We start from the raw sequence: 26832 nt of genomic DNA, 5'->3' as shown, positions 1-26832 counted from the left end.
TTGATGTCTGCGCATTTTTTTTTTTTTCATTCTCCTTTCCCCAATTTATACTAACAATTCCCTCTCACAATGGGGCATTCAAAAGGATCACCACAGACATTTGAATTACAAACCAGAAAGAATCATCTGATTCCTGCTGCCTGTTCCCACTCCATCTGAGGATGCTTCAAGCTTGACATCTAAAAATCTCACTGGCAGACGCTAAAGTCCATTGCTACCGTAACCTCAAGCCACCAGATGATCCTTTCTGCTCCAGAAGGTTCATACAACACCGTGGTCCGCGGTGGATTCGGCTGCCTCCGCCTTTTGTGACTCTCCTATACCTTCCCCGACTGACCGATGTTGACCCACAGGTAGGGACATCTCTACGCCCCTACTCGGCAGGAAGAAGCTAAGGAAGATGAGACCTTCCACCTTCAGCAACCTTAACGATTTAAGGGTCAAAGTTGTTCACGGGGGATATGATGAGGGAGCATAAGGCAAGCAGAGGGCAAAGCACAAGCTAGCACACGCTCTCCCGCCCATCCCCCCAGGTGGGACACGTGTGACATTCCTCAGGCCCTCCTGGCTGCCCAAGAACAAAGGAAAGGACAGAAAACAAATGGTTAACTGACAGTCTCCATCAGTTTACAAACATCTTAGTAATATTACAAGAAAAGGGCAATCTTCTCAATAGCCTTATCTCCAGGAACCTCCCACTGTCTTAGGGAAAATGCTTTGCTAGAGGGAAAAAAAACCACCTTAGCTTGACAGTAGCTAGGCCTCCAGTAATCTGGGTCTCATTTAGCATATGGAAGTCCCTTTAAGAACCTTCCTCTTGGGGCGCCTGGGTGGCTCAGTCAGGTAAGCTTCGGACTTTGGCTCAGGTCATGATCTCGCACTCCGTGAGTTCGAGCCCCGCGTCCAGCTCTGTGCTGACAGCCTGGAGCCTGCTTTGGATTCTGTGTCTCCCTCTCTCTCTGCCCCTCCCCTGTTCATGGTCTGTCTCTCTCTGTCTCAAAAATAAATAAATGTTAAAAAAAATTTTAAAAAAGAAAAAGAACCTTCCCCTTGACTTGACCTCCCCCAACTCCACAGTATACAAGCAGTCACTTCTCACAACCCCAGTGCAGCTCTTTCTGCCCAGGAGCCCTGTCCCTGTGCTTTAATAAGATCACCTTTTTGCACCAAAGACGTCTTCAAGAATTCTGTCTTGGCCGTGGGTTCCGAACCCCTCCATCACTCCCAAACCCCATCATAGCCACAGGGTGAACTACTACTCAGCAAGGGAAAAACAAAAACCAAAACAAAACAAAGCTAGTACATGCAGCACCAGACGTCAAAAAACATTTTGTTGAGCCAAAAAAGTCAGATATAAAAGACAACCTATTGCATGATGCTGTTTATCTGAAATTCGAGACCAGAACCCATGGATAGTGATAGAAATCCACAGTGTTTTGCCCGGTTGGGGCTGAGGGTAGACCTGACCGGGGCACAACAGAACTTTCTGGGGGTGACGGAAATGTTCTGTATCTTCACTGGGCATTCGTCAGTCGGCTGTCAATCTTGAAAAATCAGGGGACCTTTTCTTATGAATTTTTCCTCAGTAAAGTACAAGGCAGGGGGAGGGGGGTAAGGTTGGGAAAATGTAATACAAGGATAAATTAAAATCCAAAACGTCTTATGAGTGAAACATCCTGGTTTGGGTTTTGTGGCCTGAGCCTGCATGGCCACTAGTACAGAGTCTGACCCAGGACAAGACTCTCAGCAAATGGGAAACGTTGATGACGCGCGTTTCTCTCTGGGCCCCGAGCGGTCCCTTCCCCACTGCGGGTGCAGCCTGTCCTCTCCACATTGGAGACATTCCGACCTCCCAGTCCTTCTCAGGACCCTTTTACGGGCTCACCCCGGAGAACCAAGAAGTCGCGAGTTGATGCCCACTTCGAAAGCCTTGACTCCCATGCCCAGCGTAAAAACCACTTAACAGACAGATGATATACAGCCGACAGGCAAATCAAGCCGGCTTCCGCTGCCAGTACTAAATATGTCGACGCCCACCGACGGAAAAACCCCAATCACGTGACAGCGCACGGGTTCACGTCGGCCTTAGACCAGGGCGCCTACTTTTAGATTGGCCAATGAAGCCGAGGCGTGAGGCACGCCCCATTTCCTCTCTCCACCAATAGCTTCCAGACGCCTCCTGCAGCATCCAATCACCGCTTCCGCCTTTCTTGAATGAAAAGCCAGCAGTCCAGTGAGCAGAGCCGCAATCCGACGCAGGAGGCAGGAAGCGTTGTGGCTCGTGTCGGGGCGCGAGACCGGTAGCCAGAGTCGGACGGCACTCCTCACAGCGCGCGGAGGCGAACGGGGAACCAGGTGAGCGAAGCACCCGGAGCGCGGGGCCGCGGTGCGGAGACGTCGGACCTGCGGGCGAGCGGGTGAGGGGAGACCCTGGGAGTTGAGGGGAGGATGAGGAGGAAGGGGCATGAGACAAGGGAGGGCGGTTGGGGCGTCCGCCGCGCGCGGCAGCGGCCGTTGAGCGCCATAGCGCATGCGCAAGGCGGGGAGGGGGGCGGTAGCTGTTGGCGCGCTGGGCTCGTTCCCACTTCCGGGAGTGGGCTGTCATGGCGGCCCGCGGGTCGAGCCTGACTTGGGGAGAAGGTCTGTTTGTCAGAGGAGACCCCCTAGTCGTTTGGGGAGGGACTCTGGGGGTCGGGCGCCGGGGTCTGGAGTTGCGGTGGGAGAATCCCGACCTTGTAGACGCGTTAGGCTTCTCCGAGTCGAGGGACTTGCCCTCCCCCACCCTGCTGTGCTGTTGCTATGTGTTTAAGGGATTCGGGCTTCCAGAGATTTAGAATAAAACAGATGTCACCGAGGCAAACCCTGAGGTGGAAGTCTTCCCTGGGGCACTTGAGAATGAATGGGTACCATGAGCTAGTCTGAATTGTCACTTTCCGGGTGTCCGCTTTCGAGTTGATCTGTTCCGGGGGCCGCAGCCGTCCCGGCCCCCGGGTGGGACAAACGCCCCTCCCCCAGTTCCCTCCCCGTCTCATTTGTTTTGAGTTTTAGAGCCCATCTAGCCACTTCCTAGAGAATTTTGTGCCTCCAACTCAGGCTGTCCCTGAATCTGTCCCCTGTAAGAGCAAAAAGACTTCATTTGACGTTTGTGTTTGTTTTGATTGCACCATCCCCTCTTGGCCACCCAGGTTTGGAGCTCAGGGTAGGCGGCTCCGAGCGGTTATCTGCCCAGGGATTGCCCAGGAGATGGTCCTGCCCTGTTGAGTGTGCCATTTTGTTGTTCCCTCATACCACCCCCACCCTGATTAATCCTCTCTCCTGGTGATTGGTTTTCCCCGTGGCTGGTCTCATTCCCCGCTCGTCTTCTCCTCTAGAGCACGTTGCTCTTGGGCCATTACTCCACTCAGAAACCTCCTTAGTGATTCCCTGTTGCTTCGCAGATAAAGTATGAGTGCCCTTGATCAGACCAGCTTCCCAAGCTTCCTCCTCTGCCTCTGCTTCAGCCAGTCTTGCTCTCCATTCCCCAAAAGGGCGTGGTGCTTTGGAACCGACCTTTCCTGGCTCCTCCCCTTTTCTCGGCTGCCTGGGAAATAGCCCCTTCCTGTTCAGGTTGCCTTTTTCAGGAATCAGATGAGGGCATACGCTGGCTTTAGCCCCTAAGTTCTGCCCGAAGGCCTCGATTTTAATTTTATTCATTGGGCCTTTGCGTGTGAGTGCTTATCTGTTTTAGGCTCTGGGCTGGGCCAAAGGGCTGGCAGGCATGACCTGAACAAGGGTGCTTTTTTAGCTGGGGCCTGCCAGAAATGTCCTTCTGGAGCAAGAGTCCTGAAGGAAGCGGGGCGGGGGGGGGGGGGGGGGGGACGGGGGACTCACGGCCACTGCCGGCAGTGGGCATGGCAGGTGCGAAGGGGCTGAGGCATGCGTGAGGGGCACAGCAGCAAGGCCAGTGAGTGGGGGTGACGGAGGAGATGAGGTTCGAACGTGGTGTGTGTGCGGGGGGGTCAGTTTGTGTAGGGCCCGGTAGGTCAGGCTGAGGACCCCTGAGTTTTATTCTGAGCCCAGTAGGAGCCTGTGGGGGGATTTTGAGCATTTTCCGACTTCGCTTTTAGTGGGCTCCCACTGGCTTTTGTGGGGAGAGACGATGGAGGGGGGTGGAAAACAGGGAGACTGTTGGCCTCATCCAGGCAAGAGATGATGGCGCCCCCAGAGCCACCAACTGACAACGGACAGAGTGGCGGCCCCGCACAGGGGAGTGTTCCGCCACGAGCAGGAGTGAGGTGCTGATGCCTCCTGCAAAGTGGATGAACGTCGAAACGTGCTGAGTGAGCGAAGCTGGACAGGACAGATGGTTGCATATCGTATGTTGATTCCAGGGAGAAACGGCAGAAACAAGCAAACTGAAAGAAAGCAGGTTAACGGTTGCCCAGAGGACTGAGGGGGGAAGGATGAGAGGTAAAGGGTCTGGTCTTTTTGAAGACTGACTGAAATGGGTAACGAATCCAACTGTGGTGGTCGTTGAACTTATCCCGGACTGTATTGAAAATAGTAAAAACTGGCTGTCTGACTCTTGATTTCGGCTCAGGTCATGATCTTGCAGTTCGTGAGATGGGGCCCCGAATGGGGCTCTGCTCTGGCAGTGTGGAGCCTGCTTGGGATTCATTCTCTCTCTCTCTCTCTCTCTCTCTCTCTGCCCCTCCCCTGCTTGTGCACATGTGCTTTCTTGGTCTCAAAACTAAGAAGTTAAAAAAAATACCAAAAACCAATATATGCGACATTGAAAGTGGTGAACAATATACCATGTGAATATCTCAATAAAGCTGTTCTAATTTTATTTTATTAAAAAAAATTTTTTTTAATGTTTTTATTTTATGTATTTTTGAGACAGAGAGACAAGAGCACGAGCATGGGAGGGGCAGAGAGAGGAGGAGACACAGAATCCGAAGCAGGCTTCAGGCTCTGAGCCGTCAGCCCAGAGCCCGATGCGGGGCTCGAACTCACAAACCGCGAGATCCTGACCCGAGCTGAAGTCGGACGCTTAACCGACTGAGCCACCCAGGCGCCCCTAGCGGTTCTAATTCTAAAAAAGAAAGGTGGAGGTAGCTTGGGACCAGTGAGGTAGCAGGGGCAAGCAGTGGCCTAATTGTCCTGTTGGGATTTGTTGGCTGATTGGACAGGGGAGAGAGAGAAAGCCAGTGAGAGAATGAAATTGCCTCTTTTGAGAAGCAGGCCTGCAGGAAGGAGCAGAGGGTTTTACTCTTGGGATTTTGAGTTCAGCTTCGAAGGGTCGATGTGGCAGAGGCAGTTGGGTAACGGAGTCTGTTGTTGAGGGAAGCTGTCACCCGATGGAGACACGAGTTTGGGAGGCCTCTGCACAGAGGTGGTCAAAGCCCTGGGGCTGGATGAAGTCACAGAGAGAATGAGTGACAGGAGGGCCAGAAAGTGGGCCCAGGACCCTCCACATCCGGCTCAGGGAGAAGAGGGACTACTTCAGCATCCTCTCCGTCTAGACTGGAGGCTGGATGGAGTTGGGAGGGCAGAAGACCATATTCTCCCATTTGGGACCCTTGTAGCTTGCGCCCAGTAGGTCCTGTGCCCATACTGGATAAGGCAGGAAGGGAGCAAACTGTATTAATTCTCTTTACCATCTCCGCTTCGTTCTTAGCGGCCTGGGCGTGGTGGGAAGGCTGCTGATGACAGTACTTAATTATTCCCCTGTGCAGACCACAAGTAGCGGGAGGAGCTGGGGCAGGGCGCGACTCTGCTCCTACAGACTCAGGTCTCTCCAGCGTTCTGGCAGCCACATCTCCTGGTCCCAGGGGTCCTATCCTGTGCAGGCCCGGTAGACTCTTTGCGGAGTGGTGGGGAGGGGGCCTCCTTTGGCTTAGGTGGCCTGAGGTTTATTAGAGTTTTCCTGGCGGCGGCCGCGTGCAGCAAACGCTTGGGGTAGGGGCTTGATGAGCGAGTGGGCAGACAAGGCTGTGGGTGGTTTGAGAGGGGTCTTGTGGAATGAGGTGTGCCGGGGACAATGCACAGGGATGTGAGAGCCATGGGGAAGTCTGGGGATCTCACTGTGAGAGCAGAGGGAGGCCCTGGAGCCGGGGGTGTGTGTGCATGTGTGAGTGTGGCGGAGAGGGGCACGGGGAAAGCTGAGGGGGTGCAGGAGTGAAGGTGTGACCGGGACAAGCTGAGGCTGGGAGGAGCGGGTGGGACTTTGTGCAGGAGTCTGTGGGGAGTGTGAGGGAGAGGGGTCAGAGTGCTGGCCCCGTCTTGGCTTCGTCAGCTGTACCAGCTCGGAAGATGGCTCCGGTGCTTTGTCCCTCCTCGACCTGTGTCCGTAGACTGCAGCTGCTGGGCGGTCTTCTCCCTGGACGGGGGAGTTTTCTTTCTCAAACTCACTCGCTTCCCTCGACCCTTCCTCCCTCCTGTGTTGTCAGCGCCATGGCGGAACAGGATGTGGAAAATGAGCTTCTGGATTACGAGGAAGATGAAGAGCCCCAGGCTCCTCCAGAGAGCACTCCTGCTCCCCCCAAGAAAGACGTCAAGGGTTCCTACGTTTCCATCCACAGCTCTGGCTTCCGGGACTTTTTACTGAAGCCGGAGCTTCTTAGGGCCATCGTGGACTGTGGCTTTGAGCATCCATCTGAGGGTATGCCTCCTGGGTTCTCCCTGCCAGGAACCTCCTCACCGCCCTCTCTGTGGCCTCCTCAGCCGCCTGGCCAGGAGCCTGCACAGAGGGAGCATCTGGTTTCTGGCTGCTCACACGTGCTCTCTCCCTCAGTCCAGCACGAGTGTATTCCCCAAGCCATCCTGGGCATGGACGTCCTGTGCCAGGCCAAGTCTGGGATGGGCAAGACGGCTGTCTTCGTGCTGGCCACCCTGCAGCAGATTGAGCCTGTCAACGGACAGGTAGGTGGTTGCCCTCCCTGCTGGGCCCGAGCTACGTGAGGATCGCTAGCCACGGGTTCCCTTGTTAAAACTTCCTGGTGCTGCGTTCTCTTTGTGGGCTTTTATTTTATTTTTTTTAATTTTCAAAAAAATTTTTTAATGTTTATTTTTGAGAGAGGGAGAGAGTCAGGCAGGGTGCAAGCAGGGGAGGGGCAGAGAGGTAGGGAGACACAGAATCCAAAGCAGGCTCCAGGCTCTGAGCTGTCAGCACAGACCCCGACAACGGGGCTCAAACCCACAAACTGAGATCATGACCTGAGCCGAAGTCGGACACTTAACCGACTGAGCCACCCAGGTGCCCCTCTTTGTGGGCTTTTAAAATTAAGTACGGTATTGGGGCGCCTGGGTGGCGCAGTCGGCTAAGCGTCCGACTTCAGCCAGGTCACGATCTCGCGGTCCGTGAGTTCGAGCCCCGCGTCGGGCTCTGGGCTGATGGCTCAGAGCCTGGAGCCTGTTTCCGATTCTGTGTCTCCCTCTCTCTCTGCCCCTCCCCCGTTCATGCTCTGTCTCTCTCTGTCCCAAAAATAAATAAACGTTGAAAAAAATAAATAAATAAAAAAAAATAAAATTAAGTACAGTACTTAGTTGTGACAAAATACTGCCCAAAAATGATAAGCCAAGAGGAGAAACTGAGAAGTGCCCACGATTTTATTCTCCAGATTTTCACAGCTGTTATTTGGTCATGTGCTTTTCTAGAGTGTGCGTATTTACACAGGTGAGATTGTACCTAACTAGGTTTGGTTGCTACTGTTGCCACTGATAGTCGTTTCCTCTTAAGTGAATTTTGTTGGAGGAGAATCAAGGTGCATTCCAGTGTTGTTTTGTCACACGGGGACACACGCCCTTGGGCTGTGTGTGGGTGCACAAGCCCTTGTCTCCTTAGGGTCGATGGAGAGGGAGAGGGAGATTCAGTGGGAGGCTGTGGTGGTTGCAGCCCTTGGCGTCATGGGCCTGAAGGCAGGAGCCGCCTTTGGGTGGTCAGGAGCTGACCAGAGAGCAGACTCAGGAAGCTGTTGGTAGGGGCTGCCGCACCAGCTAGGTCTCACTGTGGATCCTGGCAGCAGGAGACAAGCCTCACTCACCAGCTGGGGGGACATAGGGAGTGAATGACAGGCAAAGGATGGGGAGAAGCTAGAGCATCTGGACTGGACCTTCCAGCAGCCGGAGGTTTGGGGAGCAGCGTGGCAGGCACCCTCAAGGGGCCGGAGCCCGGTGGAGCCCAAGGGAGGGCACTAGAGTGGGCTCTGGCTGGGGTAGGACTTGGGACACTGCCTGAAGTGTCTGTCTTCCGCCTGCAGGTGACAGTGCTGGTCATGTGTCATACTCGGGAGCTGGCATTCCAGATTAGCAAGGAATATGAACGCTTCTCCAAGTACATGCCCAGCGTCAAGGTAAGTCCCTCAGGCTGGACGTACTGCGTGGTCTTCTGCAGCATTGCTGCCCCGGCTGTAGCCCGGCCAGTGTTTACTAAGCTTGGCCGCGGTGGCTGCCTTTGAGGTTTGCGGTGGTTTACATTCCTTAAAAGCCGGATGAATTATGCATGGCCTCCGGAGGCCTGTGCCGGTCCCAGCTGTGGGGCTGCTTTCCACCGGAGTCCTGGCCAGACTCTCAGGCCACTCTGGTCCCCAGGTACTAGGCCTGGGGGTGCTGCTGGAGCCTGAGCTGGCGGGGCCACGGGCTGGGTGGCCGTCAGTTTGGAGCGAGTGTGAGCCTTCAGCCCTTAGACAGGTGAAAGGAACATTCTCTCCTCCCACATAGGTGTCTGTGTTCTTCGGGGGCCTTTCCATCAAGAAGGATGAAGAGGTATTGAAGAAGAACTGTCCGCACGTCGTCGTGGGGACACCAGGCCGGATCCTGGCACTCGTACGGAACAGGAGCCTCAACCTGAAGAACGTGAAGCACTTTGTGCTGGACGAGTGCGACAAGATGCTGGAGCAGCTGGGTGAGTGGCCTGCTTGGGTCTAGGAGCTGCTGGAGGCCCACCCCGCCACGCCCCCCACCCCGCCATCCTTACAGCTCCCCTCCTCCCACCCAGACCTCAGAGCCAGGTGGGCCCTGTCAGGGCAGGCCGAAGGTTGCCCCAGGGCAGGGTCACGTGGGTGGCTGGCACACAGGCCTCTGTAGACGACTCCAGGGAGAGTTGTAGCCTCGGCACAGTGACCTGCCTCCGAGCCCGAGCTGAGTGAGTCCGAGCGTGTGTCCGTGCCAGCCCTCGGCATGCTGTGGCCTCGCCGCCCGTTGGGTTAGTTCCGGGCCCCTGCCTGCCCTCCGTGAGCCCCGCAGGGCCAGTGGGAGATGGGGCTTGTGTCCCGGGAGGCAGCTGCAGCTCTCACCCCAGCGGCTGTCTCTGCCTCAGGCTCCCCTCCCTGAAGCGTGGCTCGAGGCGCGCTGGCACGGCTGCTCCGCTCTGGCGGCGTGTAAGTGGATGGCAGCTCCTCCCACGCCCGCCCCGAGTCCAGCCCCTCAGGCACCTGGGACTCGCCCCTCCCTCCACTCGGCTCACGCCGCCCTCGTCGTGGCGCTAACGACTCCCTGGCACAGGTTGGGAGGAGCTGGGGCTGGTCTCGGGTGGGGGTCGCCGCACGGCAGGCGCTCACGCCCACCCGTTTCTTGCCCTCCCCACCCAGACATGCGGCGGGACGTGCAGGAGATCTTCCGCCTGACGCCCCACGAGAAGCAGTGCATGATGTTCAGCGCCACCCTGAGCAAGGAGATCAGGCCCGTGTGCAGGAAGTTCATGCAAGACGTGAGTAGGGTGGGACAGCAGCCAGCCACGGCCTCAGCGCGGCACCTCTGGCCCTCCTCGGTTCCGTGTCCTGAGCCGCTGCTGCTCCGGGACGCTCACACTTGCCTCACCACACAAGAATGCCGGGAGGCCCCGGAGCCTTCCTTCCCTCCTGTGTCTTGTCAGACTAGGAGCTGAGCTTGGTCTATACCTGAGTCAGAGCCGAGCTTAGATCAACGATTGGGAGAGAGGCATTTATCGGGGTACGCAGGCCCTCTGGGAAGCATCGCAACGTGGAGTCCTTCGCCGGAAGGTTCTGGGCAGGCAAGATGCCCAGAAGTAAGCCCCGCCTGCCCCTTCCTGCACAGCCCATGGAGGTGTTTGTAGACGATGAGACCAAGCTCACGCTACACGGACTTCAGCAGTACTACGTCAAGCTCAAGGACAGCGAGAAGAACCGCAAGCTGTTTGATCTCTTGGACGTGCTGGAGTTTAACCAGGTGACACCGCGTGGCTGTCCTGGGGTTCCGGGCCTTGGCGAGACTGGCGCACGGGGGCTCTGGCCCTGACTGCCGCTTCTTGCCTCCCTGCCTCGCAGGTGGTAATCTTCGTGAAGTCGGTGCAGCGCTGCATGGCCCTGGCCCAGCTCCTTGTGGAGCAGAACTTCCCGGCCATCGCTATCCACAGGGGCATGGCGCAGGAGGAGCGGTGAGTGGGTGCCGCCCTCGGGCCCGCAGCAGGCCCCTCAGCCCCTCACGGGGAGTGCCACTCGGGAACCCCATGTCTAATGGCCGCCTCTTGTTCTTCCTGTGCCCAGCCTGTCACGCTATCAGCAGTTCAAAGACTTCCAGCGGCGGATCCTGGTGGCCACCAATCTGTTTGGTCGAGGGATGGACATTGAGCGAGTCAACATCGTCTTCAACTATGATATGCCCGAGGACTCGGACACCTACCTCCACCGAGTGAGTGCCTCCACGGAGCTGTTACCTCCCTCACGGCCCTCTCCCAGGGTGGGGGTGAGTGGGGATGTGGCCCTGCTTGTCCTCAGATCCCCATGTTGTGTCCCTGTGACCTGACCCCCCGACCCCCTGCTCCTGTCACCCTGCAGGTGGCCCGTGCGGGACGTTTTGGGACCAAAGGTCTGGCCATCACTTTTGTGTCCGATGAGAATGATGCCAAAATCCTCAATGACGTTCAGGACAGGTTTGAAGTGAATGTGGCAGAACTTCCTGAAGAAATTGACATCTCTACGTACAGTAAGTGTTGGGGGCGGGGCTGGGGGGCTGGGCCCGGACAGGGACCCTCTTCCCCATCTCACTGGCCTCTCCTCTGTGTGTCTTACAGTTGAGCAGAGCCGGTAACCACACGCCTGGTGGCCAGAGTCGCCCTGTTTCCTGAGTGCTGCTTCAAGTCCTCTTTCTAGGCACCAGCGGGGCTTCCCTTTTTACTGTTTAAAAGCTGTAGATTTGTGTAAGAGTAAAGTTTTATTACGGAAGTCTGTCTTCCACCCTGCGTGTTGCTCAGCTCTCAGCTTTTCGTGGGTGTAGCAGGCCTGGCCAGGGAGCTCCACAGCAATTTTCTGTATCAGTAGGACGTTTAATTTTATGTGTCGATGTTGAAAAGTTTATGCAGATTAAAAACAACAACATACAACATTCACAACTTTCCAAACAAGTGAGAGCCTTCTGCCTCCAGGAGCAGATGGGCTTCTGTACCGTGAGCCTCAGGCAGTGGGGCTGGGAGGGGCCCTGCTTTTCCCCCACCCCTGGCCTCAGTCTTAGCTTAACGGGGAGCTAGAGCCCCAGCACCCTGGCCTCTTGTTCTGTAGCAAAAACAGACGAGGGGAAAGGGCCTGGCTGGGCACAGTGTCCTCAGTCTGACAGGCCTGGGGTAGCCGGGAAAGGCACTGCGGCCCTGGGCCGGACTCCTGCCCTCACCCTGGGTCCTGGCTGGGGTGGGGCAGGGAGGCAGCCAGCAGAAGCAGGCCTGGCAGGTCCAACTCTCCACCGGGCTGGGTGTTCTGGGCTTCCTGGGCTTTGGTGCCAGACTACAGCTGCTGCCCCCTGCTTTCTGTGGTGCACATGGGGGCCGAGGCAGGCTGGTGGAGGGAACAGAGGGGCAAGAGAGGAGGGGACCGTCTTTCAACACGTGCAAAAGCTGCTGAGGCCACAGGACCTCCTGGTCTGGCGGGAGCCGCGCTGTCACATGCCGGACTCCGAAGGCCTGTGGGCCTGGTAAGAAAGGTACACCGTGAGCACAGAGCCCGGGCTGGGTGCCCTCTGACGCAGCACCCCTACCCCAGGCTCAGCCCTTACCTGAGTCTGGTTGGATGAGGAGGTGGTGAACTCCGAGTACCTGTTCCCGGTGACCCAGCCGGCCCACTTCCGGTACTCCTCCCTCACCTGTGGGGCCCGGGGAGCCAAGTTAGGGAAGGGGCAGGCCCCAGGCGGGTTGCCTGGTGCACCCCCCCCCCCCCAGCCCGGCCACAGCCCACCTTCTTGTTGAGCAGGCAGTGGAGGATGAAGAGGAAGAAGCCTTGCAGGCAGTTGAGGACGGTGAAGGTGTAGGACAGCACCCAGCTGTGTGGGTTAAAGAGGAACAAGCCGAAGACCCAGGTGCTGCCCAGCAGAAAGAGCTGAGCGACAGCCGTGACGGTCAGCACCCTGCGGAGAGGACAGCGTTGCAGTGGGGGAGGCCCCCCTCGCACACCCTCTGCTCCCTGCCAGCCCCTTCCCTGCCCTCCGCTCTCACCTGGCCTTCTTAAGTTTCTTCATGTCTGGGTTGATCTCAGAAAACTTCTGCGTGAGTTTCCAGACAGTAGTCACGAAGATGACAGCATTGAACTGGGTTGGGGGGAAGGTAGAACTGGCATTAGGGGGAATCCCTGGGACTGGGGGGGCAGGGGGGGCGGGGAGAGCTGGCCCAGTGTGGCTGCGCTCCTCAGGTGCGGGGTGGGGGCGGCTACCAGAACGATGAAGATCACAGGTCCCAGGAAGCTCCAGAGGAAGCCATCTTTTGGGTCCAACCAGCAACTGGGTGAAAAGGGAGGGTCATGTCAGCTCCCCAGAGGGGAAGGACACTGGCCAGGACCGTGGTCCCCTGCCCTCCCATCGGACCGCTCCGCTGCACTCACTAGAGGGAGCGGCCGTAGCGCTCGTGTCTGACGGCCGCCGAGATGGCCACGATGAGCAGGGGCACCCCATAGCCGATCAGGTAGAGCCAACACTTGCTCAGGCCCTGGCCGTGGAACACGCGCACCACCAGGAAGTAGAGCTCCAGTCCCTCGAGGCTCATCCAGCAGAAAGCGGCCAGGAAGCAGTAGTGCAACAGTCCGGCCACCAGGCGGCAGCGCAGCCCCACCTGCGGGGCGGGGGCGGGGCGACGTCAGTCCGGGGCGGAGCCGCGCCCCGCCAGGGCCCTCGGGGCGGGCGGGGACGAGCGGCCACAGCTCTGCTGTGCCGAGGACCTCGCGCGGGCGGAGCGGGCGGTGGCCACCCAGCCCCGGGACTGGACGGGGCTCTCCCCCTCCCGGGCCCCGCCGGCCTGGGGTTCTGGTGGAGGTGAGACGTTCCCACCGCCCCGGACCTCACCTGGCCGCCTTCGTTCTCGATGCCCGCCAGGAAGATGGCGGAGCCCACGAAGAGGCAGATGCAGAGATGCAGGTGCACGGTGGTGCGCGAGCCCTGGATGGGCCGCACCAGCAGGAAGGTGAGAATGCATAGCAGCAGGCAGACTAGCGACAGCGCTAGCCCCACCTTGGTGATCAGGGCCAGCTTCGGGTCCTAGATGCAGGATGGGGTGCGTGGGGCTCGGTCAGAGCCCTGAGCCCTTCCTGCCCTCCTTGCGGGCCCCACCACCCGGACCCATCAGGGGCCTGCCCTCCAGGTCTCTGGAGATCATGCACTCGCCTCCCCCCACATCCCCTGCCTTCAACACTTGAACAGGCTTGCTTTGTGTCTCTTCCTAAACACCCACCACCCCGCACAATGCACACACACAACCACGGACGCACCAGGGATCCCAGTTCCTCCTGATGGGCCTCCCCGCGCTAAGCCTCAAGGCCACATTCTTCTAGCACTAATGGTCCCACCTCTCTGACCCTCCTCGCTCATCTCAAGTTCTACCCCTCCTACACCTGGCCACCTCTATCAACTCGTTGAAACCCGCCTTTTTGTCCTTCCTGGGCTTTTGGCTTGGACCAGAGCCTTCCATACTCTGCCTGGCCCATTTCGATTAAACGCATGGCCCAGCTTCTCTGTGTATCTCTGAAGCCACGTACAGAGCGTTGTACTCCCTTTGGAGCTTTTAGCGATTATTTAACCACCGGTTCCAGATGGACAGTCAGAGGGGCGCTAGCCAGAGCAGCTGCTGGGTCCCAGGGAAGGGGCTGTGGGGCATGGGGTGGGACCACTGGGGCTGTGTGACCATACAGAACCAGCTGTCTGTCTCACCTAAGCCAGGCTTGCCACCTGTGGGCTTTTGAGGGCTGCTCACCTCTATGTCATAGTGGGCCATGAGGACGGCAAAGCTGCTCAGGTGGCTGCACTGGCACGTGGTGCTGTCATTACTGGTGCCCCGGGTCCAGCAGCCCGTGGTGTTCCAGTGCCCTCCGCCCCTGTCGTCACTCTTCCAGAATGCACACACCAGCCCCTGCCGTGGTCCAGGCGTCTTCATCTGCAGGCAGGTGGGAATGGTTGGAGAGGTTAGCCTGGAGCCCACTCTTGGGTCCTGGGCTTGGTTGAGCCCGAGGAGGGCTGTTTTTCATTTGACAGGTATTTACTGAGCGCCTCCTTTGCTGTGTCCCCTGGTCTCGCACACAATGAACAGGGCTGACACAAGTCCCTGCCCTTTTGGGCTCGGCATGCCGGTGGGGGAGACCGATGTGAACAATGAACCTGATAAGGAAACTGGATGGCGTGTTAGAAGGTAGTAAGAGCTTTTAAAAAGAGAAACAGCATAGGGGAAGGTGGGGCATGATTACAGACTGTAATTTTCAACGAGGAGGTCAAGGAAGACCTAAAAGAAGAGGTGACATTTGAACAAAGACTGGAACCAGGTAAAGGACTGAGTCACGTGGGAGACGGTGTGTCTCACACAGAGGACACAGCAAATGCAAAGGCCCTGAGGTCCATTTGAGGAAGAAGCAGAGTAGGGAAGTGAAGGCTGCAGAGGAACCCCTGTGACCCTGGCTAAGGAGTGAGCAGTAGGACTGATTCCTCCCCACCAGAGGACTCACAGGGTGGGAGAAGGCAAAGGTGACCGGGGAGTCAAGGTGCTCGGTGTTTGTGTTGCTCAGAAAGACCAAGTTGACGGCTGAGAGGAGCTCGTACTGGGCGCCACGGACAGGACTTTGGTGGAGATCTTTTAGCTTAGCTTTCGTCTCGGGGTCCAACTCCAAGGAGGCGTTGGCCAGCAATGTCTGCATTTTCCAGCTGGAGAGGATGCCCATCACGGTGGGGTCTGGGGGGAGACAGGCCGGCTACTACCTTCTGCCCTTCCTCCTCCCACGCCTCATCCTCCCTCCCAGGATGTCTATTCAGGCCCTCCAGGACGCCATGATGCCTGGGATCCCTGGCAATAGGTCAGTTTCCAGTTGTTGCATATTTAGAACCTCAACCCTTGCCACATCCCAGCTCCTCCTCCCCTTTCCCACGGGAGTCCCCTCCGGATCCCCGCCGTTACCTGAGTCCCTGGCTGCGGTTGCCACAGCCCAGTCCAGCAGCATCCGTGCATGGCTCTGGCCTATGGTGGTGTATCCGTCCCCTTGCTCCTGGATCATCAGGGACAGCTCTGAGAAGAGAGGGGCAGTGATCGGGGGCTCTGGGTGCCGGATGAGGCCCCGGGCAGGGCGAGGTCTCACCTGTGTTCAAAGGGGAACGGTAGGTGAAGGAGGCTCCAGGCATGGCCTTGGCCAAGGTCCTCAGGACTCTTTCAAGCTCAGAGAGGAGGTGGGTGGCCATCTTGTGCCTTTCAGGCAGGGCCAAGGCGTCCAGGTCACTGGGGACTTCCAGCAGCTCATCCACTGACGTGATGAGGTTCTGGGGGGGATGGGTGACAGCTGGTGGGTCACTGCCCCACAAGGGCTGCCTGATTTCAACCCCCCTCTACCTAGGGGCACACTGCAGAACCACCTGGGGTTGCCTGGGGGACAGGCACGGGCTTCCTCCCAGGCTCTACACCTGCACTGACCAACAGAATTGCCACAAGCCACACATGGCTATCCAGCACTCGAAATCTGGGTCCATGTTGAAATGGGAATAATTTTGAATCTGCTGGGTTAAATGCGATCTCCACATCAATTTCACTTGTTTACTTTTGTTTATTTTAATGTAGCTACTGGAAATTTTTATTTTTGTTTGCTTTTTTAATTAAAAAAATTTTTGATATATATATATTTAATTTTATTTTTTAAATTTACATCCAATTTAGTTAGCATATATAATTTAAAAAAAATTTTATAGCCATCTCTACACCCAGCGTGGGGCTTGAACTCACAACCCCAAGACTAAGAGTGGCATGCCCTTCTGACTGAGCCAGTCAGGCGCCCCACTACTGGAAAATTTAAAATGACATGGGCTCACATATTTCTCCCCAGCTTAGCACATAGGCTAAACCTTAACACATCATGCTCACTGTGTGCCAGGCACCGTTCTTTCTTTGAGCTTTACTTCTTTTAGTTCACAGAAACCTTCAAACCCAACTGTGTAAAGCCGGCACTATTTTCAGACAAGGAGAATGAGGCCCAGAGAGGGGGACTCACTCGTCTGACATCACACAGCAGAAAGTGGCAATCGGTGGGGCAGGGTGGGTGGGATGGGGGGGATTTGAGCCCTTGTGGCCTAACTAGGGAGGCGAAATTCTTGACTGCTGCATTCTGTTGGCATTCTGTGCCTCTCCAGTGTGCGTGTGTATGTTTTAAGGGGTGTATATTTGTGTTTGTGCTCATGTAACCCCTGCTTGGGCTGTCTCCACTCACATGGAAGCATCCCTCTGCCACCCCATGCTGTCCATGGGTCCCCCCCCCCGCCTCCCCCAGTGCTTGCTCTTACCTCAATGGTGCCCTGAGCCAAGGCCGGCTTGAAGTCCCTGCGCAGAACTTGGACTTTTTTAAAGAAGTGGGAGAGTCTCTGGGAAGAGAGGAGAAGGGGCAGGTCAGAGAGCCTCGCGTATGTGTGTTGGGGTGGGGGTGGGGGGAGCTTGGGGAAACTGGGGGAATTAGGCGGGCGGCACAGAGGGATTCCTGCCTCCTGGTGCCTGCTGGGGCCACCCACCTGGCTCTTGATTCCAGGGGGTTCGGTCCAGGCAGGGAAGGACATCTCTGCAGGCGATAAAACAGCCATTTATTAGGTGTGAGAGTGTCTGTGTGTGTGTTGGGATGGCGGCTGGGGTCAGGTCAGACCAGGTACCTTGACAGGTGGTGTTCATTTGCTTATTCTGGAATCCGGGTTTGAGCTCCCAGCCACGGCGGCAGCGGCACCTGTATGAGCCCACGGTGTTGACGCAGACGGTGGAGTTGTGGCACACAGGCGGCCGGGAGCTGCACTCGTCCACATCTGGGGACACAAAGAGGGGACTCAGGCCCTTCTCCTTCTGTGTCCCGCCCCCTTTCCCCATATTAGTACCTCCCACCTTGGCTGGAGGTGACGTCCCCTGCCGACCCCACATCCTGGTGATGCAGGAGTTATGGGAAGTGTGGGGAGGCCTGACACATAGCACGTGAGCCCTGTACAGATGTGCAGGTTGTGAACTATTGAAACACCTTTGTCCCAGTTGGTAATTAGCTGCCGCCTGGGGTCTCTAAGGAGTCTGCTCCTCAGTACCCCGGCTCCTTCCCCAGGATCCCCGCCCCCCCCCCCCCCCCAGATCTTTTCCCATCGAGCCTCAAGAGAATTAACGTTTGGCACAGCAGGGCACTGCCAGCATTCATTCTGCTTGGGTGGTGTGGGTGCCACTGAATACGCATGCAATCAGCTGTTCTGAGTGTGGGTCTCCAGGACATGGCATCTGAGCTCTGGACCTTCACAGACGGTGTTGTTTGGGCCATTGGGGGACCCAGGAATGGGCTTCCAGCCAGGCCGGCAGCGGCACTCATAGCTCCCAATGTTGTTGAGGCAGTGGGTGGTGTTGTGGCACGGGTTTTGCCCCGAGGTACATTCATTCACATCTGAGGACAAAGCCAGAGGTCAGGGTCCCCTCCACTGGCTGCACCCACCTCTCACTGCCCAGCATCAGGGACCCTGCTGTTATTGCATGTGCTGCCCCCTGGTGACCTTCAACCTCAATCTCAGTGCACCTTATGATGGCCTCCCTGCAAGATGGGCGTGGCAGGGACCATGGTCCCCGGTTTACAGGCTGTGAAACCAGGGGGAAAACTGAGTCATGGGGACCGGACTTTCTTTCCAAGGACTCTCAGCTACTCCCTCCCCAGCTCTGGCCCAGGCTCCCTTTCCAGGAACTGGAAGCGACACCCTCCCCCTGCTCCCAAGAGGCAGGTGAGGAAGGGGCGAGACCAGGGGATGCTCACAGAGGCGGGGGGCTCCACAGGGAACCCCAGGCCCGGAAGGCCCTGCTACCTCCCTGCTCTGTGGTGGGCCTTCTGGGGAGGCAGATCCTTGGGCAGAGCAAAGCCCTAGTGTTTCAGGAACTCAAGGCTCTTCTCCCTGCTCTGTGGGCTGCGGGGTCCGCCTTGGCCCCGCCCCAGCTCCGGCGCAGCCTCACAGCGTCTTCCGGGGCCTCTACCTGAGCACACGTTTGGGTCGCTCAGGTTGAGCTCCAAGCCGGGTGGGCATCTGCAGGTGTAGTTGCCCTGGGTGTTGATGCAGATGCTGCGGCCTTTACAGAGTCTGGGTTTCCGCTGACATTTGTCCACGTCTGCAGGGGGAAGGAGAGGGTGTTGGAGGGCTGCCTGCAGCTGTTTCCTGGGATAGAAGCATCTGGAAGGCCCCGCCGTCTCTTCCTCAGCGAGCGGGGGTGCCTTTTCTAATTCACATGGAGGCGTCCTAGGGGCGAAGCATGGTGGCCCAGATGTTCGGTTGTCCAGATGTGGCAGGAAGCAGCCTGAGTCCTCCCGTCTGCCTCTCTGGGTGGTTCCCAGCTGGGGCAGGGACACATGACCACCTGTGTCCCAGCCTGAGGACTTGGACAAGTCCAGGGTGGGCCTTCCTGGGAGCCGAGTGCCAGGGAAATGCTGCACACCAGACCAGGACCTGTCAGGGCTCCCAGCCATGGCCTTTACCCTGACTCCGCCAGGGTGGCCGCTTGCTGGCTGAATTCCCCTTGGAATCCCGGTCACCCTCAGGGGACAGACGGCACGCTCCCATCCACGCTAACTCTGAGACTCCAGCTCCACGGAGATGGACAGGTCCCACATCCAAGCCAGGCCTTTAAAAGACGAGGCTTTTGGGCAGGGGCAGGGAGAGTAAGGATGGACGGTGGGCGCCAGGCTGTGGTGGACGGTGTTGCTGATGTCCAGTCGGGCGGCCTTGGGGCAGTGAAGATGCCTTTTTCCCATGAGGGCATTCCCTAGACTGGCAGGAAGCGGTGAGGATCCACGTCTGAGGGAGGCCAGCAGCAGGCGAGGACTGGAGAAGGGAGCAGGTGCTGATGGGCGAGGCATGGCAGATGATTGTGTCTTCTCGGCCCTTGGGCTCCCCCCAGGGGGGCAGACACTGGGCCCAGCCGAATGGGGCTCAGCCTCTATCTTCTGTCCCTCAGGAGAGGGCTGGGCCTGGGGCAATGGTCCTGGATGACAGTCTCCCTTGTCATCTGGTCCAGAGGGGGAGCCTCTTGGTTCACCTGACTCTCCAAGTGTGCAAATGGTGGGGGGTGGGGGAGGGTTGCTGTCACCTGGCCCACCCCAGACACAACATCCTCCGGGTCCTGGTCAGCCGGGCTGCCCTCAGGCCCCTGAACCAAAGTTACTGGGGAGGGTGGGGACGGAGCCTTATTCGGGGAAATAGAGGAAGGCCCCGTGGTTGAGAAGGGGTGGGGGTGGTCAGGGCATCAGGAGGGGCCTTCTCCAGGCAGGATGCTGGCTAGGGCAGGGCTGGCCAGGGGCTGTGGGCCTGCCCTCAAATCTCCATCCTCCCGCCTTTTCGGATGGGGTCCCTGGGTCCATCATGGCCAAGGGTCTGAGAGGGCTGCTGATATGGCCAAGCCCGTGAGGGCTCTGGTGGGGGCAGGTCTTGGCCGGGCAGTTCCTGATGGTGGCAAAGAGGACAGATCTTGCCCTGGAACGCACCTCCTGTGAAGTATCTCGAATGCCACCTGCCTCTTGTTTTATGCAAATAAGGTGCCAGGGAGGCAGGGGGTACGTTCCAAACATCCAGAGGTGACCCTCTGTGGAGGGGTCTGAGCCGGGGGGTTCAGAGAGGTGCGGGTCGCCAGGTAGGTGACAAGGACATCCTTTGATGCCTGGGGAGGGCGGGGCAAGGGGCCCGCAGAGCAGCCTGGGTCTCCCCTGCCTGTGGCCAGACGCACTGCCACGACATGGGTGATGCGTCCTCGGCTGCGACAGAGGCTGAGCCCTTCAGAGAGCTGGGTCTTCAGGTGGCAGGTCCTGGGCCAAACCAGCGGAGACTATCCCTTCCCTGTCACCCAGCTTGAGGTCCGTGGCGGTCCCTCTCCCGTCTCTTGTTATGTGTCTACCCAGCCGCCTGACAGAGTCCCCGTCTCTCAGCCCTGGCCTGTTGTAACACGGCAATGCAGCCCCTCGATAACCACAAGCACCACAACAGTGGGTGGGTGGCGTTGCCTGTCCAGGCACACTGGGTGGGATCCATGATCACCATGTGCAGTTGTGCAGGTTGCTCGGTGCACACGGGCATCTGGCCCGGGAGGCAAGTGGGAGTTGAAACCCGGCCCGCTCTCCATTCCCCAAACGTGCTATATTCACCTGGAAATGAGGGACCTTTTTCCATTTCCATTTCCATTTCCATTTCACGCTCTGTCCTCTGGCGAGGCCACATGTCTGGGCCACAAGACTGACCCACAGGGGCCCCTCGGGACCAGCATTGCTGGGCTCCACGGAAGTGCAGGTGCCCCCTTCCCTCCCACCAGGGAGGCTCTGCAGCCCTCTGTCTGCTTGCAGGGCAGGAAGGGGCTGGGACCAAGGCTGTGGGCTCTTCTCTCCACAGTGGCTGGCGGGGGGAGGGGGGGTGCCTTGGACCCTCCTTAGAGTCCTCTGGACCCTCAGCTCTGCCCCGTCCTCACCTCACTTCTGCTCTCCTCCTCTCCTCTCTCTGTATTCTACACTAACCTCCTGTGGCCACTGCTGCCCCCCACCCCCAGCCCCCTGAGGATACCCGAAGCCCCTTCCGCTGCCTGCTGTTCTCCCTGGAAGGGGGGCAAAGCCTGGTGATGCGCGGAGGCTGGCTTCTGGGCCTGAACGGTGTCCTCACTGCGCAAGACCACGGCAAGAGATGGGATTACAGTGGGGTCTCAGTGCCCACCCTGGGCACAGGCCCTGGGACGCCCATCCCGGAGAGGGTGCATCAGATCATAAAACCCAGCAGCCACCACTGTTCTGTGCTTTGCTGCCTCCCTTCCTGGCAATTCCATGAGGTAAGCACCATTGTCACCCCCCCCCTTTTTTTTTTACAGATGGGTAAACTGAGGCACAGAGAGGCGGGATCACTTGTCCAAGGTCCCCCAGTTAACAAAAGGCAAAGCTGCTTTTGTTTTTATCTGTAAAAACTAGAGATTCTTTTTTTTTTTTTCCTAACACAAAATCACGATAATATCACATCTTGCGCATTAACGGTGATTTCTGAGTAAGTATCCTGGCCAGGGTCACACACACAGCTATCAAGTGGCAAAGCCAGGATTCAGGCCCTTGTCCCTCCCGCTACCCTGCCTCTCTGTGCTGGTGGCCCAGGAACAGACATACCTGTCCCGACTCATCCCGCCCCCGGGATGCTTTAGCAATGGCTCTGGTCACCCCAAACCTCGTAGACGGGGAGATGGAAGGTGTGGGGTGGTTCTTACCTTGACACGTGTTCTCACTCTCATTCCTGAACGTTTTTGCCCCAGAAACAAGCTGGTATCCGGGGCTGCATTCGCAGTGGTAGCTCCCCTCTGTGTTCTGGCAGTCTGCAAATTTTCCACAGGACACTGCCAAGGGTGGCCCACACTCATTGATGTCTGGAACACAACAGGACAAAGGGTCATCTCCCAAACGCATGAGTTCCTGTGGGGAAGAAATCCCTACCCCCGGCCTGACTCCCCAGCATGGGGCCCCACGCTTCATCAGTGTTTTTTAAGAAATGATTAGACTCGAGCTCTACTGCAGAGGCTGGGCTGCAGCTGGAGCAAGCCGTTCCTGAAGCCTACGCAATCAGCTCTGCTCTTCTCTGCCCTCTGGCTGGCAGCCCAGATTGGAGCACAGCAGGGAGTGCTGAGGCGGGGTGGGCGGCATCTCAGCATCTTCCTCCCAGTCCTGGAAGGGCAAACTGGAGCATAGACTCCAGGGGTCCTGGAGACCCAGCTCCTCTCTCTCCAGTTTGTTCACTTCTTATTTCCCACCTTTATATCTTTTCCCTTCTCTTTTCTGTGCCCTTGATAAGAGTCCCAAGGCCAAAGGCGGAGACCCCAACTGCCACTCACATCTCCCATGGGCACTGGGCTATGCCTCACCATCTCCATGCCCCACCCCCCACCCCCCACCCCAGGCCCCTGTACCATCACAATTCTCCAAGAGGTTGGTGAAGATGTCCCCAGATAAAGAAGTGAACCCTGGAGAGCAGCGACAGGCCGTGGCGTTGACACATCTGGAGTTCACGGGGCACCAGCGAGCACAGTCTGTGGGGATGGTGACCACAGTTGGAAGGTGAGGTCTGAGCCAGGTGCTGGGGAGTGGGGGGGGGGGGGGGGCAGGGCAGGATCATCTCCAAAGTCGGGGTTGCTGGGAGGGGCAGCCCTGGCCTTCCCCCTGCATCAGACCTCTCCTGCCTGGGCTGTGGGGGGCCAGGGCCCCCTCCCCAGGCTGTGGCTATGGCTGACTTTGCCGCAGACTCACCACTGGTTTTCTGGGATTCAGCTTCGAACACGGTCCACAAGACATACAGCACTGGAACAGAGACAGAGGGTGTGTGTTGTTGGGGGTTGGGGAGGGGACCCCAGAGCAAGGAAGGAATGATGGGGGCCTGAGGGTGACACATCTGAGGGCAGGGGGCTGCTGAGCGCTCCCAGGCTTGGGCTCTGTCCATTGCCTAATGAGAGAGCGGGCAGCCCTCCCTGGACTCCAGCAACCACGGCCAGAGTGTCTGCGACCTGTCTTCTGGGGATGGGTTTCGGACAGGGTGGGGAAGGGACCCAGCTGTGGGAACAGTTCAGTTGGCGACAGGTGGCCTTGGTTCGAATCCCAGACCTTGTTCCGGTTGCCTCACTTTTTGGTGCCTCAGTTTCCCCATCTGCAGAATGGGGGTGTTAATTGGCAGCATTTCTTGGAGGTGTGTGAGAATCAGGCTCGTGGATACTGCCTGGTGTGTCCAAGTGTTTACCATCGTTATTCCTTTCTATACAGTGAAGGGGTTGGACCAGGTGTTTGAATCTCTGATGCTCCGGCCCCCACACCCTGGCTCAGGGACACAGGTGCATGCACACCACACCCACATCTGTCAGCCCAACGACCGGCTTGGGACCCAGTGGTGACATTTCACCCCAGGCTCCCTGCACACAGGAAGACGCTGTGGGCTCAGTGTGGGGGGTGGTGCTCGTCTCCCGCCGTTCCTGCTGTTCAGGGGGACCCTATTCCCACGGCATGTGTTTGGGGGTCCTCCTCAAGTCAACAGGGGCTCTAGAGACAGGGAGCTCCTTGTTCACCAGTGAGAGAGACAAGGAGATCGTGATGGAAGAGAAGGAGAGGGGGCGGGGGGAGAGACAGGGAGAAAGGGAACAGGACAGGTGGAGGGAGAGAATCAGGCAGAAGTTAAGGCTGTGCTACAAAGAGATGGACAGAGAAATCAGGAACTCACGGAAAGAGAGACTGAGATGGCAGAGATTGGACAGAGAGACACAGAAATGGAGAGATTGAGAGCAAGATAGGGAGACGGATACAACTAGAAAGGGGGGTGAATGGAAACGGGAAGGGAGGGAGGGCGGAGGGTGCTTCAGCAGCAGGTGGGGGCCTGGGAAGGGCTGGGGGAGACCTCCACTCCCTGCCAGGCTAGGAATGCTGGCAAAGCTGGGGAGACCCCAATTATCCAGGGAGACCCAAAGTGGGGTGGTGGGTGAGGGGATGGAGACGGGGAGGGAGGGAGGAAGGGAGGGCATGAGTCACTTCCTGGGCCGAGGGGAAGGGATGAGTCACATTGTGTTGCCCCTGGATGGGGCTCCTAGGGGAATTCTGGGGTCCGTCGTTGTGAGCACAGTTGGAAGGGCTGCAGCGGGTGCAGATGGGAAGGTGCCCTGACCCCTCAGTTCCTGTGTCCAGACTCGATACCCCTTAGGCCAAGTGGGGCCAGAGAACGCCCCCCCCCCCCCCCCCCCCCGCCTCAGGGCCCTCGAGTCAGAGTAAACTGAGGCTGGAATGCCCTTCCCCTCCCTCTAACGAGGATTCCTTCCTCCCTTCCTCCTCTCTGGCCACAGGGCTTGGCTAATTCCCCCCTCGGCCAGGACCCAGTTCCTCTTTGCAAGACAGACCACAGAATGACCCTCCCTGGCAGTATGGGCCATGGCTGATCTGTTCCCAGCTCCCAAAGCCCCAAGTAGCCACTGTCATGCTCAGAAATGCCCTGGCAGGTTCCGGTTCCGTCCATTCTATAGATGGACAAACAAGGCTTGGAGCCCAGAAAAAGCTCAGGAAGAATCTGGTGAAAAAAGAGGGGCCAAGGAAGGTGGGATTGAGCTCAAGTTCCCAGACCCTGGCGTGGAGGGGTCCTTTGCACCCCAAAACCTCCACTGGGGCCTGGGCAGGGCTCCTCCCCAACCACCAAGGCTGCTGGGCCAGGCCGACTCCATCTGGGGCCTTGGAAGTCACCCAAACAGGAGCTGGGAGAGGAGCTGCTGGTCATCCCCTCTCTGTCCCATCTGGTTTGCATTGCAGGCAATGCAATTCGATTCTTGCTTCGGGACCCTGGGGTGGGGCCGGGGCAGTCACTCTCTTGCTCCTCCCGCTAAGGAAACCCCCCAGCCCGTACGTCTGACCCGCCAGTGTCCAATCCAGAAGAAAATAATAACAAATTAAAATAAAAAACTAAAGTACTGTTTGCTTAATTCTTGACTGTGAACTCCACTCCCTGCCAGGAATAGTTTGGGCACAAACTCACTCAGTCCTTAACACAACCCTGTAAAGTGAAGACCAGACTCACCCCATTTTCCTGATGTGGAAAGTGAGGCTCAGGGGCTCTGTGCGTGGCCCCAGTGACCCCCCCCCCCATCAGTTGTGTCCCACTTAGACTCCTGTCCCTTGCTCCGGAGGAGAGCAGGGGTAGGGGTGTTGGGGGAGGACCTGAGCTCACACCTGGCACCCTGGGCCAGCACAGGGAACCCCTCTGTCCCTGTGGCCCAGGGAAGCTCTGGTCTGGGCACCCCCAGTGTCATTTCTTCACTCTCTTTGTTGCCTGGTTGCTCAGGCAACGAGCTGCCGATAACCGTTAAAGCCACCCTGGGTGGGGCGGGAAGGGAGGCAGGGTGGGGGTGGGAGGACGCTACAGTAAAATCAAGTTCAAACCCCTAGCGGGCAAAATTCCTTCAACTCACAGGGGAGTCCTGGCTGGGACTGGGGGAGCAAGAATGGGGTCTCTGGGGCTCCCCCTGTCACTGAGATAGTGGGGGACATGTTGGGAGTGCCCCCCCCCGCATTAGAGGGGTCCTGGCTCCCAGGTCCCCAGCACTGCCCATGCCCTATATTAAAAGCAGTTGCCTACAGGGCCCCAGCACTTACTTTTTGCCCCCTTCCTTTCCCCATGCCTCAGTTTCCCCTCTTAAGGAGCAGCCTCCAAAGTGTCTCTGGGACAGAGCTTAGAGATCCCTCTGAGTGGGAGTGGGGGGGTCCTAGAGCACCTTGGGAGTCTCTGCCAGGGCAGGGGGGTGCCCGGGCACTGCCAGCCCCTCTCTCCATGTGCCCGCCTGGCCATGTGGCTTCTTCCTGTGCCGCGGGCCCCCCCGCCCCCGCCCCCGAGCTGCCAGCCACACCTTCCCTTTCTCCACGGTGAAGGGAATGTCAAGGCTCCAAGGGGTGCTTTCCGCAGCCCCCTCGTCCCTCCCAGGGGGGGTCCCCAAATTCTCACCGTAAAGGAGGAAAAAGACGCTGTGGCCGGTGCCTCCCATGGTCTGAACCCGGGGCCGGGGGAAGCAGAGGATGGGCAGGGCAGGCTGCTGTCCCCAGGCTGGGCAGCTGCGTGGTGTCCCGGGGCTGGCCCAGCCTTTATTAAGGGGGGGGAGGACAGCCGCTGGCCCAGGGCCCTCCCCGGAACTGGCGGGGCAGCTGGAAGCCAACAGGAAAATGCAGTAAAAACACAGACCCAGGGGCGTTGCACGGGCTCGCTCTCTCTCTCTCTCTCTCTCTCTCTCTCTCTCACACACACACACACACACACACACACAACCTGCCCGCAAATCCTCTGCCTGCTTTTCCACCATTTGAGGAGCTGACAAACTCTGGCCCCGTGTGTGTGCGCTGGGCGTATCCAAGGGGAAAGTGGGGGCGTGTGGGCAGGAGTGGGGAGGGAGTCTTGCCCAGGGCCCCCTGGCTCTTCGAAATAGCTTGGGGCTCCCGAGTTGGGCATGGCCCTGTGCTCACTGCCTTGCCATGCCCGAGTCCCCAGTGTCGCATCGAAGCCAACTGTAACCCCCATCTCTGTTTTCCAGGTGAAGAAACTGAGGTCCAGAGAGTCCAGAGTCCCACGGGAGCTGGAGAGGCGCGAAGGGGCCCTTCATGGGTGCTAGGCCGGCACCAAGAAGAGAAACGGCAGAGCCTCGGGGCCTCCATGCTTCCAGAGCTGGCCTTTCTGGGCCAGCGCTTACCTTGGTGGGAAACTTGTATTTCAGGGGCTTCTGGGCAGCAACAGGGAATCACAAGATAGAAGAGTTGTTTTCTTTCCTAATAAGTCACATGACTGGCTTGTCTCTTGAGGCGTCTGATAATTTTTTAAAAACGCTATTATTTATAAAGTGCTTCTTCATCTCAGCCAGGCCTGATCCTCCTAGAATTATCTATGCGTCTA

General features: G+C 58.0%; 2 protein-coding genes across 7 annotated transcripts; one reads left to right on the top strand and one right to left on the bottom strand.

Annotated features, from left to right (window-relative positions):
• The first annotated feature begins 2221 nt into the window (after positions 1–2221).
• DDX39A (DExD-box helicase 39A) lies at positions 2222–11162 on the top strand. Of its 4 annotated transcripts, none has more exons than XM_045492249.1 (11): positions 2222–2355; positions 6432–6643; positions 6776–6903; positions 8241–8333; positions 8701–8884; positions 9570–9688; positions 10036–10167; positions 10266–10375; positions 10485–10629; positions 10776–10923; positions 11012–11162. In XM_045492249.1, the coding sequence occupies exons 2-11, from the start codon at positions 6436–6438 to the stop codon at positions 11026–11028; spliced, it is 1284 nt and encodes a 427-aa protein (XP_045348205.1). In that variant the 5' UTR covers positions 2222–2355; positions 6432–6435; the 3' UTR covers positions 11029–11162. The 4 variants fall into 4 exon arrangements, with proteins under 4 accessions (XP_045348205.1, XP_045348203.1, XP_045348202.1 ...); XM_045492248.1 differs by lacking the exon at positions 2222–2355 and adding an exon at positions 2589–2640; XM_045492247.1 differs by having other exon boundaries at positions 2236–2355; positions 6432–6903.
• Positions 11163–11242: 80 nt separating this feature from the next.
• Positions 11243–26063, bottom strand: ADGRE5 (adhesion G protein-coupled receptor E5). Of its 3 annotated transcripts, XM_045492243.1 has the most exons (20): positions 25897–26063; positions 22683–22733; positions 22346–22465; positions 21653–21808; positions 18407–18538; positions 17685–17831; positions 17074–17220; positions 16939–16985; positions 16721–16794; positions 15528–15709; positions 15350–15457; positions 14904–15127; positions 14162–14341; positions 13258–13449; positions 12801–13027; positions 12633–12699; positions 12419–12510; positions 12162–12330; positions 11983–12069; positions 11243–11898 (listed from the first exon to the last, which is right to left on the bottom strand). In XM_045492243.1, exons 1-20 carry the CDS (start codon positions 25934–25936, stop codon positions 11869–11871), a joined length of 2472 nt encoding a protein of 823 aa, XP_045348199.1. In that variant the 5' UTR covers positions 25937–26063; the 3' UTR covers positions 11243–11868. The 3 variants fall into 3 exon arrangements, with proteins under 3 accessions (XP_045348199.1, XP_045348200.1, XP_045348201.1); XM_045492244.1 differs by lacking the exon at positions 18407–18538; XM_045492245.1 differs by lacking the exons at positions 17685–17831; positions 18407–18538 and having other exon boundaries at positions 25897–26062.
• Positions 26064–26832: the final 769 nt, after the last annotated feature.

This window comes from Leopardus geoffroyi, chromosome A2 (assembly GCF_018350155.1).
Source record: "Leopardus geoffroyi isolate Oge1 chromosome A2, O.geoffroyi_Oge1_pat1.0, whole genome shotgun sequence".
In the NCBI taxonomy this organism is placed as follows: domain Eukaryota; kingdom Metazoa; phylum Chordata; class Mammalia; order Carnivora; family Felidae; genus Leopardus; species Leopardus geoffroyi.
This window is presented reverse-complemented; position numbering and strand designations above follow the sequence as displayed.

Bases quoted from the DNA above. Each gene is read 5' to 3' on its own strand.
- ADGRE5 (XM_045492243.1), bottom strand. From the start codon at position 25,936: ATGGGAGGCACCGGCCACAGCGTCTTTTTCCTCCTTTACG. The intron at 12,700-12,800 runs GTGAGTGCAGCG...CTTTTCACCCAG, and splicing joins CGCTACGGCCGCTCCCTCTA to TTGCTGGTTGGACCCAAAAG. The intron at 11,899-11,982 runs GTAAGGGCTGAG...CTTTCTTACCAG, and splicing joins CCTCATCCAACCAGACTCAG to GCCCACAGGCCTTCGGAGTC.
- DDX39A (XM_045492247.1), top strand. From the start codon at position 6,436: ATGGCGGAACAGGATGTGGAAAATGAGCTTCTGGATTACGAGGAAGAT. The intron at 8,334-8,700 runs GTAAGTCCCTCA...CCTCCCACATAG, and splicing joins AGTACATGCCCAGCGTCAAG to GTGTCTGTGTTCTTCGGGGG. The intron at 10,630-10,775 runs GTGAGTGCCTCC...GTCACCCTGCAG, and splicing joins CGGACACCTACCTCCACCGA to GTGGCCCGTGCGGGACGTTT.